This window comes from Erythrolamprus reginae, chromosome 1, assembly GCF_031021105.1.
Source record: "Erythrolamprus reginae isolate rEryReg1 chromosome 1, rEryReg1.hap1, whole genome shotgun sequence".
NCBI classification, from domain to species: Eukaryota; Metazoa; Chordata; class Lepidosauria; order Squamata; family Dipsadidae; genus Erythrolamprus; species Erythrolamprus reginae.
In genome coordinates this window covers 57,665,045-57,684,548 of record NC_091950.1, presented here as the reverse complement: position 1 = coordinate 57,684,548, position 19,504 = coordinate 57,665,045, and the positions used below count along the sequence as shown (strand labels likewise).

Here is a 19,504-nt window from a genome sequence, read left to right as displayed (position 1 = left end):
AGTTGTAGCAAGTTACTAGTAAGATACTAGTTTATTGTATGTATAGTATATACAGTAGTAGTAGTAGTAGTATAAAGAAGTAAATATATTTTTCCACAACTTCCTACTGCTGCTGTGTTTCATTGAAGACTTCAACTCTATTTCTACTGGTCTGTAGCTGGCTGTTTGGGTTGGTGGGCTGGCTGGACTGGTTTGCTGCTTGGCCACAAACAGGCTAGTTTCCGCAAATGCAAGCTCTGATAATACTGAATGGGTTATAGCTCTCTGTGCTACTGGTCAAAAGAAACTAAAGGTGATCAGCATGCCCAGATCCTAATCTCTGAAAAGAGCTGAAATAGAACAAAATGAAATATCTTACAGCTGTACACTAAATGGTGAGTTTGCAACAGAATTGATGTCTTTGTGATGGTATGTTTCTATGAATATATGTTCTATCTGATGTTAATCTGCTGTTAATCTCTGCACCACTCCATGTTGCCTCTTATGCAACGGTTCAGAATAAAAGCATTTCATGCAGGAATCCTTTGGTCATTTTACATGAAGAAAAGGCATCAACCGAAGCAGTATCACTGCACACCATGGGTCCCTTAGCCATTACAGTGAACCACATCTGGAACGTGAGAACAATAGGCTTAATTCTTGCTCTGTTGGGATCTTTCTATAAGATCCATGTCAGTTGCTTTATTATTGTCTTTAGTCTCAGAATTGGAACTTGCAGATTATTAATGTTTGCAGTACATCATGTATCCTATATTGTCAAAGAAAATGGACTTGGTACCTCACAGAATGTGGCTGCAGAGTAATACATAATATAATGCATAGTTCTGCAGTGCCTGTTCATGTAGAAACTATCTGCTTTGGTAAGAAATGTTAATAACACTTCGATATTATAAAAAGAAATGCCACAAGGCATATTTAATTAACTGTGAAAAGCATTATTCTATTGCGTAGAATGACAATGGAAATAGAATTGGGCCAAAACTAATCCATATAATGCTCAAAAAGGTAGCTAAGGGGAAACGGAGTCTGTGGAGAGGGGTGGTATACAAATCCAATGATAGATAGATAGATAGATAGATAGATAGATAGATAGATAGATAGATAGATAGATAGATAGATAGATAGATAGATAGATAGATAGATAGATAGATAGATAGATAGATAGATAGCCTTGAGTGAGTCAGAGACAATCATTTTTGCAGAAACATTCTCAGAAACATTATTCCATTGACAAGCACTTCAGAGCAACCAAGCATTAAGTCTACCCTCTCAGGTAAATCAGACAGGAAATATAATTAGATGGGTAATTCTACGTTAATGTAAGGCTGCAGTAAAGTTGTGTCCAGAGATTACTGCTCAGCAGCTCTGTTCAGGATGATGCAAACTATTTGGGGAGGAACAGGGATGTGGGGGGAAAGAAGCCGCTGCAATGGTTTTGTCCATCTCTTTGTTGATAAAATTGTTCATGTTCACTAAAAGATAAAAAACATTTGGGCAGAGCCATGCAATATGAATAGAGTGATATTTTGCAATGTAATCTGAGATTCTTCTGAATTTGTGCAAGCAAAGAAGTAGACAGGATGCTCTGTAGTAAGAAATCTTCCATGTGTGGACTGAACTTGTATCCTATTTGGCTCCTATATTGAGCACATGTGTCTCTGTGTGCAAATGTGTGTAAACTCTTTATATCTTAATTCATTTTAATTAGATGGCAGGCATGTATAAACATTACATTTTGATTGTAGTAAAGTATCTGATGAACTATTAAATCCTGATTAGGGAAACTAGTTTATGAGCTGGATTTCATAGCAATAAAGTGGGAATTTCATAGCAATAAAGAAGACTAGATGGACCATGAGGTCTTTTTCTGCTGTCAATCTTCTATGTTTCTAAAGTAGTTGCATAATTGCCTTGAAAATTAAGAATGCTCATCAAATTGGAATAGGAGGATTTGAAAGAAGAGGTACAGTAGATAGAGTTCTTCTTCAATATGCAATGTCACAAAATTTTATGGGAAAATTTATACCCTAGAATATTGAATTAAAATTTAAAATGATCTTGATAGATTGGAAAAATGGGTTGAAAATAACAATAAAAATTAACGAGAGGCGCAAAGCTCATTTAAGAAGCAGAACTCAAATGCACAAATATAGTATAGGAATATTGGGCTTGATAATAGTAATGGTAAAAATGATCTTGGAATACCACTCAGTTGCAATCTGATTACAATTACAATATAAACTCAAAGAAGGCATTGCAATTTTAACAGCATTAACAGAATACTATTTTCCAATGATTTGTAGTAAGGGTTCCTTTGTCAGATTCCATCTCAAGTACAATGACCAGTTTTGAGGACCATGTTTCAAGAAGGATTTACATAAATCAGAACAGGTTCAAAGAAAGGAAAAGGCTGAAGGACCCAAGTATGATTTTTTTTTGGAGAAATGATAAATGAGTAGAACAATGATATGCTCTTCAAAAATCTGAAAGGTTGTCACATAGAAGAACATCAAGACCTATTTTCTCTCTTTCTAGAGTGGAATAAATGGAATAATTGTTTTAAGTGGCAGGAGGACAAATTATGATTGACTATTAGAAAAAAAATCCTAAATTAAGGGCAGCTCATGGTGGACATATCGTAGGAAAAATAGGGACATTTTAAAAAAATTCCATGTGTCTATTTTGATTCTTGCTAAACTTAAAATTGAAATGAGATGCATGCCCTAACATATAAATACTTAAACAATCCATCAATTGTCATATGTAATAAAATCACAAATGGCATATTTATAGCTTATCCAGACTGTGAAGTCACTTAAAGGAAAATACGATTGCTTCCTGTAAAATTTAAATATCATATCATGTTACATCTTTCGTTGACCATTGAGTGTATGATCAACAGCATGTAGCACCTAGTGTTGATTCTTATATGATAAAAGTATTGATATTTCTAGTTGTAGTCATACTTTAAATGTTTGGATCATTTACAAAACATATATGCATGTATGCATGCATGCATGCATACACATATGTATGTGTGCATGTATGTATAATGTGAAAAGAGGTTCAGTGAAGGAATATAAGTATAAGAATTGGCAAAAAAAAAATACTGTATATTAAAAGTCCACCAAGTGAAATGCAGGACTAATGTTTCTAAAAGGCAAAATACATTGATTCTTAAGACAAGATAATAAAGCAACATTTGCCTTTCCTTATACCAGCCTTGACCAATCCTGTGTCCTTTAAATTTGAAAATGTTGTCTGGCAAATCTGCAAATGTTGATAAACGAATTCATATTTCTATACATTTTGGCCAAACATTTTGATTGTGGCATAGGAATGCAGCCAGATGTAGATCTGGAATCAAAATGAAGAGAATAAATAAATCTGAACCAAGAAACATAGAAGCCAAGAATAGCAATCAGTTTGATGTGTCAATATGAGTGCTGCCATCTCTTGATGCTATATCAAAGCTAAGACAGCACGATTTTCCAGAAGACCAAAGACTATTTCAACATGAGAGAAGGCATGTGGAGACTTCAGAAAAGTTTCCATAGTAGAGAGTAATATGGAAAATACCCAAACCAGCAGCTTGGAGCAGCTATCATTGCAAACTCCTGAGAGTTTGACAGAAAAAACATACTGCAAACACATGACTGTGGAGTGCAAAGGTTGCAACTTTTTCCAAAGCTGTTGTAACTTCAAGCCATGGTTAAATGTACAGTTGTAAACTGAGAGCCACCTGTCACTTCTCCAACTTAATCCAAGGCCATAAATATATGTGCTTTTGGTGCACTGTATAGATGGTTTTATCTCAATTATTTCATGGCACATATCCAAAAGTTACTAATGGTCAAAATAATTTCATTGTTCCTGATTTTTTTTATTCAGAACGTGAGATGGTTCCTATCATAAATTATATTAAAATAGACTAGAAATATTAAAAGCTGTATTAATTTCATATTTTGCCAGTGCTAAAAAAAAGAAAAATAAATACGGCAATGAAAGGAAAGTTAAAATAAGAGATTTGAAAAAGAGAATAAGCAACAAATGAAAGAGCTACTTGCTTCATTTAGACACAATTTTAAATTAAGCATCAGATATAATAGCTCCCTGTTCTTTTTTGCTTTGAGTATTCAGAAGAAAGAAAAATCCATTGCTTTTGTTTTGTAATCTGGGTTGATGGAGAAAGAAAAGGAAGTAAACTACTCTGAGGTTCATTCACATCACTCTAAATCAGTATTTTTCAACCAGTGTGTCGTGAGACATGGTCAGGTATGCCGTGAAGAAGGAAGCTCAGCTGAGGGCGCGAAGAGCAAAATCTTGTGAAACCAGAAGCTGAGCTTCCTTCTTTGCACCTTCATTCTTTGCGGCAGGTGAGCTTTGGAGCTCTGCAGGAGGGCGCCAGCAGCGGGAGTGGGAGGGCACCAGCAGCAGTGGCACCGGGCAGTAGCCGCAAGGTGGCGGCTGTGAGCAGGAGCTCCTGGGCGGCGACGGCAGCAGCTGGACGTGTTGCTGGACGCCGTTCATGCTGGCGCTGCGCTGGGCATGGGCGCAGGGCTGGTACTGGCCCGCTGGCTGGGCCGGGACAGAGGTGCCAGCCCCATGCCCATGCCCAGTGCAGCGCCAGCATGTACGGTGTCCAGCAACATGTCCAGCCACCACCACTGGTGCCTCCACCCTGGAGCTCCCGCTCGCAGCCGACCGCCCTGCCGCTGCCCCGCGACTATTGCCCGATGGTGCTGTTGCCAGCATGGTGTACAAGAGAGAAAGAGAGAGAGAGAAAGAGAGAGAGAGACAGAGAGAGAGACAGAGAGAGAGAGCAAGAGAGAGAAAGACAGAGAAAGACAGAGAGAGAAAGAGAGAGAGAGACACAGAGAGGAAGAGCAATAGAGAGAGAGAGAAAGAGAGGGGGAGAGAGAAAGAGAGAGAGAGAAAGAAAGCAAGAGAGAGAGAGAAAAAGGAAGATATTGACAAAAAGATATTGACAAAATTGAACGGGTCCAAAGACGGGCTACAAGAATGGTGGAAGGTCTTAAGCATAAAACGTATCAGGAAAGACTTAATGAACTCAATCTGTATAGTCTGGAGGACAGAAGGAAAAGGGGGGACATGATCGAAACATTTAAATATATTAAAGGGTTAAATAAGGTTCAGGAGGGAAGTGTTTTTAATAGGAAAGTGAACACAAGAACAAGGGGACACAATCTGAAGTTAGTTGGGGGAAAGATCAAAAGCAACATGAGAAAATATTATTTTACTGAAAGAGTAGTAGATCCTTGGAACAAACTTCCAGCAGACGTGGTAGATAAATCCACAGTAACTGAATTTAAACATGCCTGGGATAAACATATATCCATCCTAAGATAAAATACAGAAAATAGTATAAGGGCAGACTAGATGGACCATGAGGTCTTTTTCTGCCATCAGACTTCTATGTTTCTATGTTTCTATGAAGAGAGAGAAAGGAAGCAAGAGAAAGAGAGAGAAAAGAGAGGGGGAGAGAGAAAGAGATAGAGAGAGAAAGAGAGAGAAAGAAAGTAAGGGAGAGAGAGAGAAAGATAATATGAGAGAGAAAGAAAGCAAGAGAGAGAGAAAAAAGAGAGGGGGGAGAGAGAAAGCAAGAGAGAGAGAGAGAGAGAGGAAAGGAGAGGAAAGGAGAGAAATGAGAGCAAAGGGGAGAAAAAAAAGAGAAATGAGAAAATGATTGAGACAGATAATGAGAGGAAAGAGAGAGAAACAAAAGAGAGAGAGAAGTGACTCTTGATTTAAAGCATATGATAAAAAGCACCCAAAGAATAAGAGAGAAAACCCCCCAGCCCTCACCTGTTTTTGGAAATGGTTCAAGAGTGTGTACACACACGCACACACACAAAGTGGGGAGGAGAAAGGAATGGAAAAAGAGAGAAGAGTGTCTTAGAGTGTCGTTTTGTGTCATTTTGATTGGTGGTATGCCCCAGGATTTTGTAAATATAAAAAATGTGCTGCGGCTCAAAAAAGATTGAAAAATCACTGCTCTAAATCATATAAATATCTACGGAGAGGGGCGGCATACTGAATGAATGAATGAATGAATGAATGAATGAATGAATGAATGAATGAATGAATGAATGAATGAATAAATGAATAAATAAATAAATAAATAAGAATCACATCCATTTACTACAATAGAAAGTTTGAACAAATCTAAATTTTAATCTTGCTCAAAAATGAAACTTTGGGCTTCAGGCCTTAGTCTAACATTTCTCTCAGGATTTTTGTAAAGGCAATATGCACAATGAACACTCTTCTAATTTTTCAGAAAGAAGAATAGAACAAAAATATAACATATAATTAAATTCTGCATATCTTCAGAAAGGTTTTTTTCCCCCAGTACAGACCTGCTCTTACTATGATAAACCTGCCTAAATGACTGGAAGTCTAACTGCATTGTAAGGATTGGGTTGTCCAATGAAAGGAAAATTGGCTTTTCATTATGGAATTTAATGTCACGAGAAACTAACTCTTCACTGCACATTTATAAAAGTGAACAAAACTAAAGGAGATCCACAAGCAAAGGAAAAGCCAAGAAACTGTTTAAGAAATTAATGAATCTGTAATTTGGAACTAGATGGTGCTTTTTCAGTGCTTTCAACACTGTAAAACATCGTTAAAATGATTAAGAATAGGGACAACACATTAAAATTTAGTGCCTCTAGTCCCAGATGAACAATCAGGAATGAAAAACAAATGGAGAAAGAGAAGAGCCAAAGGACAGGGTGTTACATTTGGAACTTGAAATAGTAGTTCAAATTCCAGCTCATAAAAATGGACTCATTGGGTGGGAAAAACATTATCCCTCCGTTTCAATTCTACATCTGTAAAAATAGGGTGGCTGAATCCAAAGGCTGATTGTAGAAAGAATAAGAAAAGAAACTACGGTAAGAAGCATAAAATGCTAATACTGATGTAGAGGGATTAAAAAATTGGGAAGGCTAATTTTGGGCAGGGAATCACCATCCCAAAGTAAAATTAGAAACATTGCTAAGGGGACCTAGAGAGAGAGAGATGTGAAGAGTGTGGACTTAAAACTAAAGGAGAGGGGAATGCTTTATGTGTGCACTTTTAAATTTAGCCACATTAAATTTTGAAAGTTTAGGGCTATTCCGAAGAAGCGAGGATAATAATTAGGGAAGGATTACCCGGTACTTGGTCAGCTTGATTGTTTTCCATCAATCTTTATATGGATGAAATTTTGAATTAATGAACACATATGGTATTACCAGGTAGAAGAAAAATCAGGACATGATATTTTAATAATTTATTGGTTAAACTATTAATTAGAAAATTATTTGTAAAGAAATACTGCCAAATAAAAACTTTATATGAGAAGACATGGTACCTGTCATGACGGTGTAGCATTTAATGCATCGGCTCCCAAACTTTTGGGCACCTGGGACCAGTTCAGTACAGGGAAAGGCAGTAATCTACAATGGCATAAAAAGGAAGGAGTCTAGCCAAACAGGGTTGCTGTATTTTAGGAAGGTTATATTTAATGTGACCTTTTTTTTAGTTGCCGGAATGCAATTTTGATTTTCTTCATACAGCTGAAATTTTTCAACGCAGCTGTCATCTTTCCAGTTTACTCTTGTCCAATCAGTTCATGTCTAGAGACTGCCAGCGATAAAATCTTACTTCTATGAAAAAGGGGACATTACCTTTGATCTTTCGCTCATCTCTTAGATAAATGGGTTGTACTTTTTTCATTTAACTTCAATTATTCTCTAATATTGAGTCTGTTCTGGGACTAATTTTTCATCATTCTTCTACTTTTTTCTGTATATATGTAGAAACCATGATTTTGCAAACTAACATTTTCAGAACCAAGTTATAATGGCTGGTTTATTTATTTTTAGCTAGACACAAGTATAATGCTGTATAATAACTCTGGAAATTATATATTTCATGGTATGATGTAAGCATATCTCTTTCCTAGGTACATCTTTAAGTAACTAATAATGAATTAACATTGAACAATAAATCAAAATCACACAGTTAAGAAATAGTTTCACAGAGTCTCACTCATAATAAGTAAACCTAACCACAGCAAGTATATACACTGCAGATGCAATTAATAGTTTTACAGATGTTTGATGTATGTATTAGGTTTCCTGCCTAAGCAGGGGTTTGGACTAGAAGACCTCCAGGATTCCTTGCAACTCTGTTATTCTATATTCTATTACAAAGTCAAATGCTAATCAATGTAAAAAGAGCAAATAAGCATTAACTTGGTATACTGAATAGTCAATTTGGACATTCACAGCAAACCAATCTATAGTAGTCTAATTATAAAGAAAAAACAAGAAATGCAACCAGTATTATTGGCGTCATCTGGCATGGGACAGAATAATCGCCTCCAAAAAGTTATCCAGCCAGGGTTTCACTCTCAGCATATTCTGTTAGACTTCTCCCTACTCAATCCTCTCTTACAACAAACAGTTTATTCCAAAATAACATTCAAAAGCATAATTTTATCATGAATTAATTTTAGCTGAGAGACTTCCAGTTACTAATTGGATAAATGTGCATTTTAAGATAACCCATGATAATGCCAGTAGGAAAGCATTAATGATAATCCTGAGCACTTCTACTGTATCTTTTCAATAATTAAGAAAATTCATAGGACCAAAAACAGAGTCCTTCCTCAGAATGAAGTATCATGATCAGCCGTCACCTTTTGGGTTGCAGGATCTACTATGGATGTTGGGGGGGAGGTTATTCTTTAAATTGAATCCAATAAACACTTTCTTTCTTTCTTTCTTTCTTTCTTTCTTTCTTTCTTTCTTTCTTTCTTTCTTTCTTTCTTTCTTTCATGTGTTAAAGAAAAAATGAATTCTTTCCTGACCACTCATCCTGTGAGGAACAGAACAAAGTGCTCTCTCCTATCCATCTTTTTCTTGGAGTTGCCTACTTTCATAATCAAAATTTGTCAACATACCTAAGCTTTATTTCTTTTAGTCAATTTTACACAATGAATGGAACCCTCTTTAAATTAAAATTGCTTCTATAAGGAAGGGCATTTTCCCTGAGCAACTTTCCTCCAAAGAAAACAGATTGTATCGCAACTATGAAGCATAATATAGGTAGTCTTCATTTAGTGAATGCCTCACTTAGTGTCCGTTTGCACTTACAAAGGAGATGAAAAAGCAATTTCATGACTGATCTTTGCATTTATAACCTTTGCAGGTCTACAAACCAAAAAGAAAAGTTAGCTAAAAACCACGTGGTTTCAGTTAATGACCATATTGCTTAATGACCAAGTTACCAGTGACAATTGTGGATGCTAGGAAGTGGCAATTGCTCAAATAAATAGTTTTAAAGCAACAAATCACAAAGGTGTTTGAAAGAAAACAGCACCGCTGTAGTCGGAATCATGCATTTCTTGATGAAGGCAGTTGGCACATGAATGAAATATGTTCACTATTTATCCCACGTTAGACGGTTCAAAAAGCTGGCAGTCAGAACCATCACCACGAACCTATGTGCCTCACGTGTAAGGTAATAATCCAATAGATAAGATAACAAAACAAATATTTCTCCATGATAAATACAGTGGTACCTCGGTTCTCGAACGCTTTGGTTCTCGTACATTTCGGAAAAATTGGTGCAGCTGCCTAAAGGTACAAGACTGAGGAAAGGAGCCCCCCCGAAACTGCCGGTATTGCAGCCGCCCCCACCCTTCCTACAGCTTGGAGTGCTTAGACTATAGAGCTCCTCAGATCTTTATCCCATAGGAAATAAAGGAAATAGGGGCTAAGAACCAATTAAATCCATTTCCATTATTTCCTATGGGATAAATTAATTCGGTACTCAACAAAATCGGTTCTCGACCACATTTCTGGAATGAATTGTGGTCGAGAATTGAGGTACCACTGTATTTTGCTTTGGTAGAATAAGCAATTCAAATGTGGTACAGAAGCCATTGAACCTACTGAAAGATAAACAAAGCACAATAAAGCAGGAAAATGCTGTGCAGAGTTTTGCCAGAGTTTTGCTCCTCAGTCATGACCAATGTATAAAGGTATCCCTTGACCAATGACCACCATTGATCCCAAAATTTATATTGCTAAGACATTGGTTAAATGAGTTTTGCCCCATTTTACGACTTTTCTTGCCATAGTTACAGTGAAGGGCTACCAATTTTTTTTACTACCATACTGTGGGCGTGGCTTATGAAGGACACCCTGCATTTTCTTTCAACATCTTTCAGTGCAAATTGGGTGCTTTGGGATGGAGTTCCATTTTCGCTACCCCACTGCGTTCCCTCCGAGCAGTAGTTATTAAGTTGAATCACTGCAGTTGTTAAGTTGGTAACATGATTGTTCAATGAATCTGGCTTTCCCATCCAATTTGCTGGTCAGAAGGTTGAAAAAAGTGATCACATGATCCTGGGACACTGCAACCGTCATAAATGTGAGTCAGATGCCAAGCATTTGAATTTTACAGCAATAGCATTAGCGACAGCATTTAAACTTATATACTGCTTCATAAAGCTTTTAACAGCCCTCTCTAACCAGTTTACAGAATCAGCATATTGCCCCCAACAATCTGGGTCCTCATTTTATCCACTTTGGAAGGATGGAAGGCTGAGTCAACCTTGAGCCAGTGGTGAGATTTGAACTGCTGAACTACAGCTAGCAGTTAGCTGAAGTAGCCTGCAGTGCTGCACTATAACCACTGCGCCATCCCAGCTCTTAATTTTGATAATGTGACACTGGGAATGCTGCAATGGTTGTATTGTGAAAAGCAGTCATAAGTAGTGATGGGCGAACCGAACCCGCACAATTCGGGTCCGAACTGAATTTTGCGGTGTTCGGTATGCCGAACACGAACATGAATTTTTTTCAAACTTCGGACAAAGTTTGGGGTCATGTTCGGTGTTCAGAGCTTTGACATCACCGGCAGGTTGGTAAGGACGCCAAGGTGATCACTTCCTGGATTCCATGGAATCCAGGAAGTGATCACCTTGCCGTCCTTAGCAATCTGCCGGTGACGTCAAAGCTCCGTCCCCGGAATCCCTTCGTGGGAGGGATTCCCCGTTCGGGTTCAAGTTTGAGTTCGGTTCAGGTTCAGCTGAATTTTGCATAAAGTTCGTCCAAACTTGCCGAACCCAAACACCGTTGGGTTCGCCCATCACTAGTCATAAGTCACTTTTTTCGGTGTTGTTGTAACTTCAAATAGTCACTAAATTAATGGTTGTAAGTTGAGGACTACCTGTAGTCTCTCTTTTTCTCTGTCTGTCTGTCTGCCTCCTCTCTCACACGCAAAGTTCAGATAACAAATTGTGATAGGCTAAAAAAATTACACATAAATGGCATAAATGAAACATTTTGCTATTTACCTACACACTGGTTGTTTTCATTCATTCGATACCCAAACCGACAAATGAGAGGTGCTCTTCCAACAGTAGGATAATTTGAAACATGAGGCGGAACTGGAGGCGGTGGGTACAAACTGGGTGCGTAAGGATTCATAGCTGGGGATCGTTGGTTGGGATTTGTTCGTGGAATGCATAAATAGCCTCCGTTTTGGTTGACACACACCATATCTCCCCTACAGGCCTCAGCAATAGTGCGGCATTCATCAACATCTGAAATAATATAGAAATGGAAAGATTAATTCGGGTCTGCTGAATGATCATTTGGGTCTGATTAATTGTTTGTTGTTACAGTTAGCTAATTAATTAAATAATGCATTTACTTTTAATATCATAAATTACTTATCCTGCTTTTCTTTTTCAATTTACTTCAGTGTAAATTTCTTTTTGAGATAAATTAAGAAAGGGAGAACAGACATAGGGTGGTTTTTAATAATATCCATCCCCCTAATGTAATATATGTAAAGCAGTAGGGACCAAAACCCGTTAATTTCAGTCAAATCAGATCAAATAAATAGAATGGGCACAAATAATAAACAAATATATGAAAGCTCAGTCAGTTGTTGATTCTAAAATTTAGCAATATATATCCATTAAATTGATATTCAGAACAATACTATGCATGTTTAATGGGTCTTATTCCCAATATTGCTTAGATAAGAAAATAGATTTACAGATTTACAGATTACTAGAGTTGGAAGGGACCTTGTAGATCATCTATTTTATTTTATTTATTTATTTTTGTCCAAACCCTCCCCCCCCCAATAATACACAATGAAGGTTATAGAAGATACACTCAAAGTAAAATATATCAGAACAGAAGAGAAAATATAGGAATAGGATATATCAATGAGGGAATAGAAGAAAAGTTAGGGTGATAGAAGAGAAGATATATGAGATATGGTGTTGTGGTTAGTTCTGGCCCAGCTCCTGCCCCAAGGACTGTGGATGTGGGGGGAGACATCCACATGCTGCAGGCTTGTTTTGCCCCCGGTGGAATCTGATGATGAAGGCTCCTCTGACCAAGAAGACATGAGTGACAGGGAGGAGGAGAGTGTGGCAGACATCTCAGAAGTTGATCAATTATCTAGCTCCTCCTTGGATTCGGAACAAGAGTTAATGATACAACCACGCATGCGGAGAGCGATGCATAGGCAACAACAACTGAGTGATTATTATCAAAGAAAATGAGGCCACCTGTGGTTGGGTGGGGCTGTGGTAATTAGTGAGGCTGCTATAAATAGCAGCCTGTGGGGTTTGGCCATTGTGGAGGATTATCTGATCGTTGTGTTTCATGACTGCTTTACTGACTTTGACCTTTTGTGTGCTGATTTTACCCCACTTTGAAACTAAACCAGAGCAAAGTGTGTTTCACTTTGTGAAAGAAGAAGGACTGTGAATTGCCTCACAGCTGCAAGCTAAGTATCACAGAACTGATAAGGCACTTGTACAAATTACCAGTTTGTTTGGAGACCAGTGCTCTTTGCTATACCAAAAGAGGGCTTAGTTTAAGTGACTTTTCATTATAAAGAACATTGTTTTGAATTTTCAAACGTGTGTGTGTCTGAAATTTGTACCTGTGAATTTTTGGGAGGAGTCTACCAGAGAGCCCGACAGAACATATAGGAGAGACAGTAGGACAGGGGACGGAAGGCACACTAGTGCACTTATGCACTCTTAGGAATCTGGAGAGGTCAACTGTGGATAGTCTAAGGGTAAAATGTTGGGGGTTAGACCACCAACACCAACACCCTCAAGAAGGAGTCCCCATACCATAGAAGGGGATCTCATCAAATTTGTAGATCACACTAAGCTGATATAGCTAACATGCAAGCAGGAATAGCCAACACCCAAGAAGACAAGTTCAGTATTCAAAAAGTTATTTATAGACTTGAACAATGGGCCCCATCCAAAAATATGAAATTTAATGTGGAGAAAAGCAGCTTGTGGATAAAACAGATATACAGATTACTAAAAAGATAAGATATTTGGGAGTACATTTAACAGCAAGATGCATAACAATCTAGGAAACTGAGAAGACAACTTGAAATAGATTTGGAGAGATGGAAGAACCTACAACTATCCTTAATGGGCAGAATAGCGACAATTAAAATGACCATATTACCAAAATTGTTTTTACTCCAAACGATACCAATAAAATTAGAGAAAAAATATTTTCAAAATCTTAACAAGAACATAATGAAATTTATATGGCAAGGGGGAAAAAAGCGAAGATCAATATAAAAATGCTTCAAGATTCAAGACAGATGAAGATATGGACTTCCCAACCTGGGAATTTTACTATCAGGCAGCAGCATTATGATACATGAAAGAATGGATTGTGTTAAGAAATACAAGATTACTGACATTAGAGGGACATGACTTACAATTAGGTTGGCATGCCTTTCTATGATACAGGAAGAATAAAATATACAGTTACTTTCAAAGACATTAAGAAATGCATTATTATTTGTATGGGAGAAAATTTGTGAGAAACATTATTTGAAAATACCAATATGGCTTTTGACAATGGAAGCATTAATACATCCAAATAGGACTAATATGGGAAATATTATTAAATATAAAGACATTTTAACAAAGAAAGGGGAATTGAAAGGGAAACACGAATTGGAAGAACAAGGGATTAATATAGTGTAGTATATACAACTGCAGATACAAACGAGATATAAAAAAGATGGTAAACTATATTATTTTTATTTGGAAATGACAGCACTGGATTGTTCTGTCTGTCTGTCTGTCTGTCTGTCTGTCTGTCTGTCTATCTATCTATCTATCTATCTATCTATTTTTATAATGTATTTATAATTTATTTATCATTCATTCATTCATTCATTCATTAGATTTCTATGCTGTCCTTCTCCTGAGACTCAGGGTAGCTTACAATATAAATGCAAAATATGCAAGAAATCTAACGTTTAAAATAGTAAAAAACATAAAATCTAAAATCACATAAAAATCTAACAGAAGTCATATTCTAAAACCCCAATTCATTTAAAAACCAATCATCCACACTTTATACTAGCATACATTATCAATTCAATCCCAGGCCAGGGTAGATGTTAAAATTCAATGACCCCAAGCCTGTCGGCAATGGTACGCTTTTAAGGTGTTATGAAAAGCTGGGAGGGTAGGGGCAGTACAAATCTCTGGGGGGAGTTGATATAGAGTTAAATAAAATGAAAGGGAAATGTTATGATAGAGGATAAGTTAACTGAATTGTAAAAGTAGTTGATTTATTTAAAAAACAGTGGTAAAAGAAAAGATGTTGATTTAAAATGTTGCACCCAAACAACACACTGTGATTGTTAATGTATTGTTTGCTGGGAGAATAAAATTTTTTAAAAATATTTATCTATTTATTTATTTCATTTATTTTACTTCTGTGCCACCCAATCCCAAAGGACTCAGGCTGGTTTACAACAATAATAAAAAATACAATATAAATATATACAAAGGGATAAAAAAAGAAGTCGATCATTATCTAAAGCTAAAACCCCATAAAAAGTTATTTTAAAAAAGGCAGTCACAGTCATACACATGCACACCATTCATAGAGTTGGCCATCAAGGATGTAAATTTATGGCCCCCAAGCCGCCCGGCAAAGCCAGGTCTTTGTGGCCTTACAAAAGGCCAACAGGGTGGGAGCAGTATGGACATCGGGCAGAAGTTGGTTCCATAGAGCCAGGGCAGCCACAGAGAAGTCCCTCCCCCATGGTCCCGCCAACCTGCATTGCTTAGTCGACCCAGAGGAGGCCAACTCTGTGAGCTCTTATTGGTCTCTGGGCAGTATGCGGCAAGAGACGGTCCCATAGATAGTCTGGTACTGAACCATATAGAGCTCTGTAGGTAATAACCAACACCTTGAATTGTGCCCGGAGACTAATAGGAAGCCAGGGCAGCTCATAGAGCAAAGGTGTTAAATAAAAAAAGAAAGAAAACATTTAAGATCAGAGAGCACTAAGGACTAGTGATGGGCAAACCCAACGGTGTTCGGGTTCGGCACGTTCGGCCAAATTTTACACAAAATTCGGCCGAACCCGAACCGAACCCAAACCCAAACGGGGAATCCCTCCCATGAAGAGATTCCAGGGATGGAGCTTTCACGTCACCGGCAGGTTGCTAAGGACGCCAAGGTGATCACTTCCTGGATTCCATGGAATCCAGGAAGTGATCACCTTGGTGTCCTTAGCAACCTGCCAGTGACATCAAAGCTCCAAACGCCGAACACGACCCCAAACTTTGCCCGAACTTTGGAAAAATTTCAGGTTCGTGTTCGGCATACCGAATACTGCAAAATTCGGTACGGACCCGAATTGTGCGGGTTCAGTTCGCCCATCACTACTAAGGACCCCACATATCTTATCATATTGTCCAAACCTAGTTATGATGTATTTAGTACATCATGGATAGATGACTTATCTTAACAAAGTATAGGCCAGATTATAAATTTATGTCCAGCCCTATTTACCTTTCATAAAGTGGATTGTTTCATTTTTAAATATGATTTGTGAATTAAGACATTTGCAAAATCATGGTTTGGTGAATTTATTTTTTTTTAAAAAAAATTAGTTTGTCAAATATGTACAATATATAGGTTTTATAAGTACAAACATGGACATGAATATAAAAAATGAGTACAAATAAATTGGGACAGTAGGACAGGGACGGTAGGCATGCTGGTGTGCTTACGCACACCCTCTTACAGACCTCTTATAAATGGGGTGAGGTCCATGGTAGACAGTTTAGGGTTAAAGCTATGGGATTTGAGGATGTAACAACAGATTCGGGTAATATATTCCAGGCATTGACCACTCTGTTACTGAAATTTTCTGCAATCGAGTTTGGAGCGATTTACCTTGAGGTTGTATCTATTGTTTGCCTGTATATTATTGCAGTTGAAACTAGAGTAGTTATTGACAGGCAGGACATTGTAGCAGACAATTTTGTGTACTATGCATAGGTTGGACCGTAGGTAGCATAGTTTTAGGTTGTCCAAGCCCAAAATGTCAAGCTTGGTGGCATAAGGTATTCTATTGTGAGTGGAGTACTGTTCTGGTGAAATACCTCTGGGCCCACTCAATTATATTAATGCCTGATAGATAGTGTGGGTTCCAGGCAGAAGAACTGTATTCACAAATTGGTCCTACAAAAGGTTATGTATGCCCTAGTTTGCAGTACAAATTTGCCAGAGAAGAAGCTTTGCAAAATTAAGTTAATAACTCTTAATGTCTTTTTTGGCAATGTTGTTACAGTGAGCTGTGGGTTTTAGATTGTTTGAGACAAGTACTCTTGACCAAGTAAGGGTCCTCTACAAGGTCATATCGCCTAGCTTGTATTTGGTGTTCTGATTTTTGTTTCCAATGTGTAAGACAGAGCATTTGTTGGTTGAGGTTTGGAGTAGCTATAGCCATAGTTGGCTTTGGTCACCCCATATATAAAGGCATAGAGCAGTGATGGTGAACCTTTTTTCCCTCGGGTGCTGAAAGCGTGTGTGCACACACTATTGCGCCTGTATGAGTGCCCACACCCATAATTCAATGCCTGGGGAGGGCGAAAATTGCCTCCCCTTCCCTTCCAGAGGCACTTTGGAGGCCAGAAACATCCTGTTTCCCAACTTCTGATGGGCCCAATAGGCCCATTTTTCACCCTCCCCAGGCTCCAGAGGCTTCCCTGCAGCCTGGGGAGGGCAAAAACACGCTCCTCCATCCCCCCACATGCCCTCTGGAAGCCGAAAATGCCCTCCCATGGCCTCCATGCGAACCGAAAATCAGCTGCCTAGCGCACACATGCGTGCTGGAGCTGAGCTAGGGCAACGGCTCATGTGCCGGCAGATATGGCTTTGCCTGCCACCTGTGCCACCTGTGCCATAGGTTCGCCATCATGGGCATAGACTAATTTGACCTTATTTTGGTCAAAGCTGAGTAAAAAATCCATCTTACCTTGTTTTTTGTTTCCAGTAAAAATAGAAGTGGTCTGATTTCCCGTTCTTCCTCTAACGTAGAATTTTAATTCTAATTACAAAAATGACAGCCTTTTCCTGTTCAAGTCATAGCACTGGCAGACACATTTTAAGTTGGCGTTTTTCTGAGGGCAGCAAAGATTTGATTTGGCAGTTGTGAAAGCTGGCTCTCAATCTAGAATTCCATGCGTCCTATATTCTTTTTTGTGCAAACAGTGCAAAATGTTGAATTCTGAGGATTCATTTAAGATCTTCTGTTAGCTCTCAGCAACTTTTTAGGCACTTTCACGGAGTACTAAACTGTCAACTTAGTTCAGAAAAGTATGAAAAAGACCGAAGAATAAGATCAGAGAGCAACAGCCATTTTAGAGAACAAAGGCTATTCCCATTTAGAATAACAAACTAATGTTGTTATTTGAACATGCGTGCATCTGTGAGTCCCCTTTGAGAGAAAGAGTGCAAAGGCCAGGATATGACATGCAGCATCATTAGCATTTGAAAATCATGACCTCTTTTCCACAGCAGGAGATGTGCATTCTGACCCTTTAGGATATGATTTATCACATAACTCTTAGAAAAGCAGATTCTGGGCAATTGCTGCAAAAACCTAGAAAACAGCTTATTCAGCATGATTCTTGAACGAAATTAACTGCTATTAGAGCTCAATAATGCTTTATAAATTTGTGTTTATGTTTGATTTATCTTTAATAGCAAATAAAGATGCCTATATGAAAAACAACAATAACGAAGAAAGAGGAAGCTGCAATTGTAATATTTGGTGCACAAAGAGCCCATTCCCACACTGAAATGTTTGGATGATAAGGAGAGGAGACCACCGAGTCTCTTGCATTGTTCAGGCAGGGGAAAAGTGACTCAGAAGCCAAATATTGCCTCTGAATGGCCGTACTCCAAAAACTAGGGAGAGACAGATCAAAGAAGTGGATGGAGCCAGGAAAAAAAATTGAGTTGGATTTAATATAATTGACATTTTAATTATATCACCAATGGTATTAATTGATTAAATATTTTAAACCAATTGCTTCCTAGTTTTCCTTTTTTGTTGTAAAATTATTATGATTTGGCCACACTATTTAGAGATATTTTCATGGCTGTACCTAAAGGTCCCATGGTTTGTAGGTTTTAGAGAATTAACTTTTCTAAACTGCTATGACAAACTTTCCTAACTTAATTCTTGCCCAGTGTCATGGATGACAACTGCCATCACTTGTAAACAGGATGGACATTTGTTGTGCCTGGCTGGAAATAATAATGAGATACGCAGGCCATACATCTGGAGGATATTAAGTTAGCAAAGCATGCTAGATAGTATTTAGAGACACTTATGTCATATTGGCCTTACTTGAATTATTCCACTATTTATAAATGGGACTGATGTGATGAAGGAAGAAAGCTGTTATTTTGTTGATTATTAGATTTGCATCAGAATCAATGTACTACCATATTGTGTCATTGCCATCAAGACTACAGTGAGAGTTGGGGGAGTGGGGAGAGGCATTTGAACTGTAAATTTTAAATTAATGTTGTATGTCACCCAGAATAATTGTGCATGATTTGGGCAGCTATATATTGTATTTTTAGAGTATAAGACCCACCTTTTTCCTCCCTAAAAGAGGCTTAATATTCAGGTGCACCTTATACTCTGAATGTAGCTTTTTCCAAGCTTTTTTTCCAGCCCTAACTAGCTGCTTACTATCTTACTACCTTGCAGGTTCTTTCATTGTTACTCTCTGCAAAGAATGTTTTCCAGGAGCCAGGAAACAGGCCCGGCGGCTCAAGTCTCCTCTCCAAACAGTGCCAGCGGCAGCAGCAGCAGCAGAGGTACCCCACGCCCACTGAACGAGCGCTGCACTCTCTGGCCCCACCTAGTGGTGGGTGCTGTTGCTGCTGGCTGGGGTGGCGAGATTTAGCTTCTGCACATGCACAGAAGCCGAATCTTGCGTGTACAGTACGTGCACAGCGGGTGGTGATGGAGATGCATGCACAGCTCCATTTTTGTCGGTGGAACAGCGTTCAATGCCGTCCAGCCAGGAGCCCACCTCTGGGTGCATCTTATATGCCAAAAAAATACAGTAAATCTGTTTAACAAA

The 19,504-nt window shown here is 38.2% G+C and overlaps 1 protein-coding gene across 1 annotated transcript in view; it reads right to left on the bottom strand.

Moving 5' to 3' along the window:
• Positions 1–19,504, bottom strand: part of FBLN5 (fibulin 5) — a 74,069-nt gene that overhangs the window by 46,952 nt on the left and 7,613 nt on the right. The window contains 1 exon segment of the mRNA XM_070753602.1: positions 11,381–11,629. Coding sequence (XP_070609703.1) covers positions 11,381–11,629 — 249 coding nt within the window.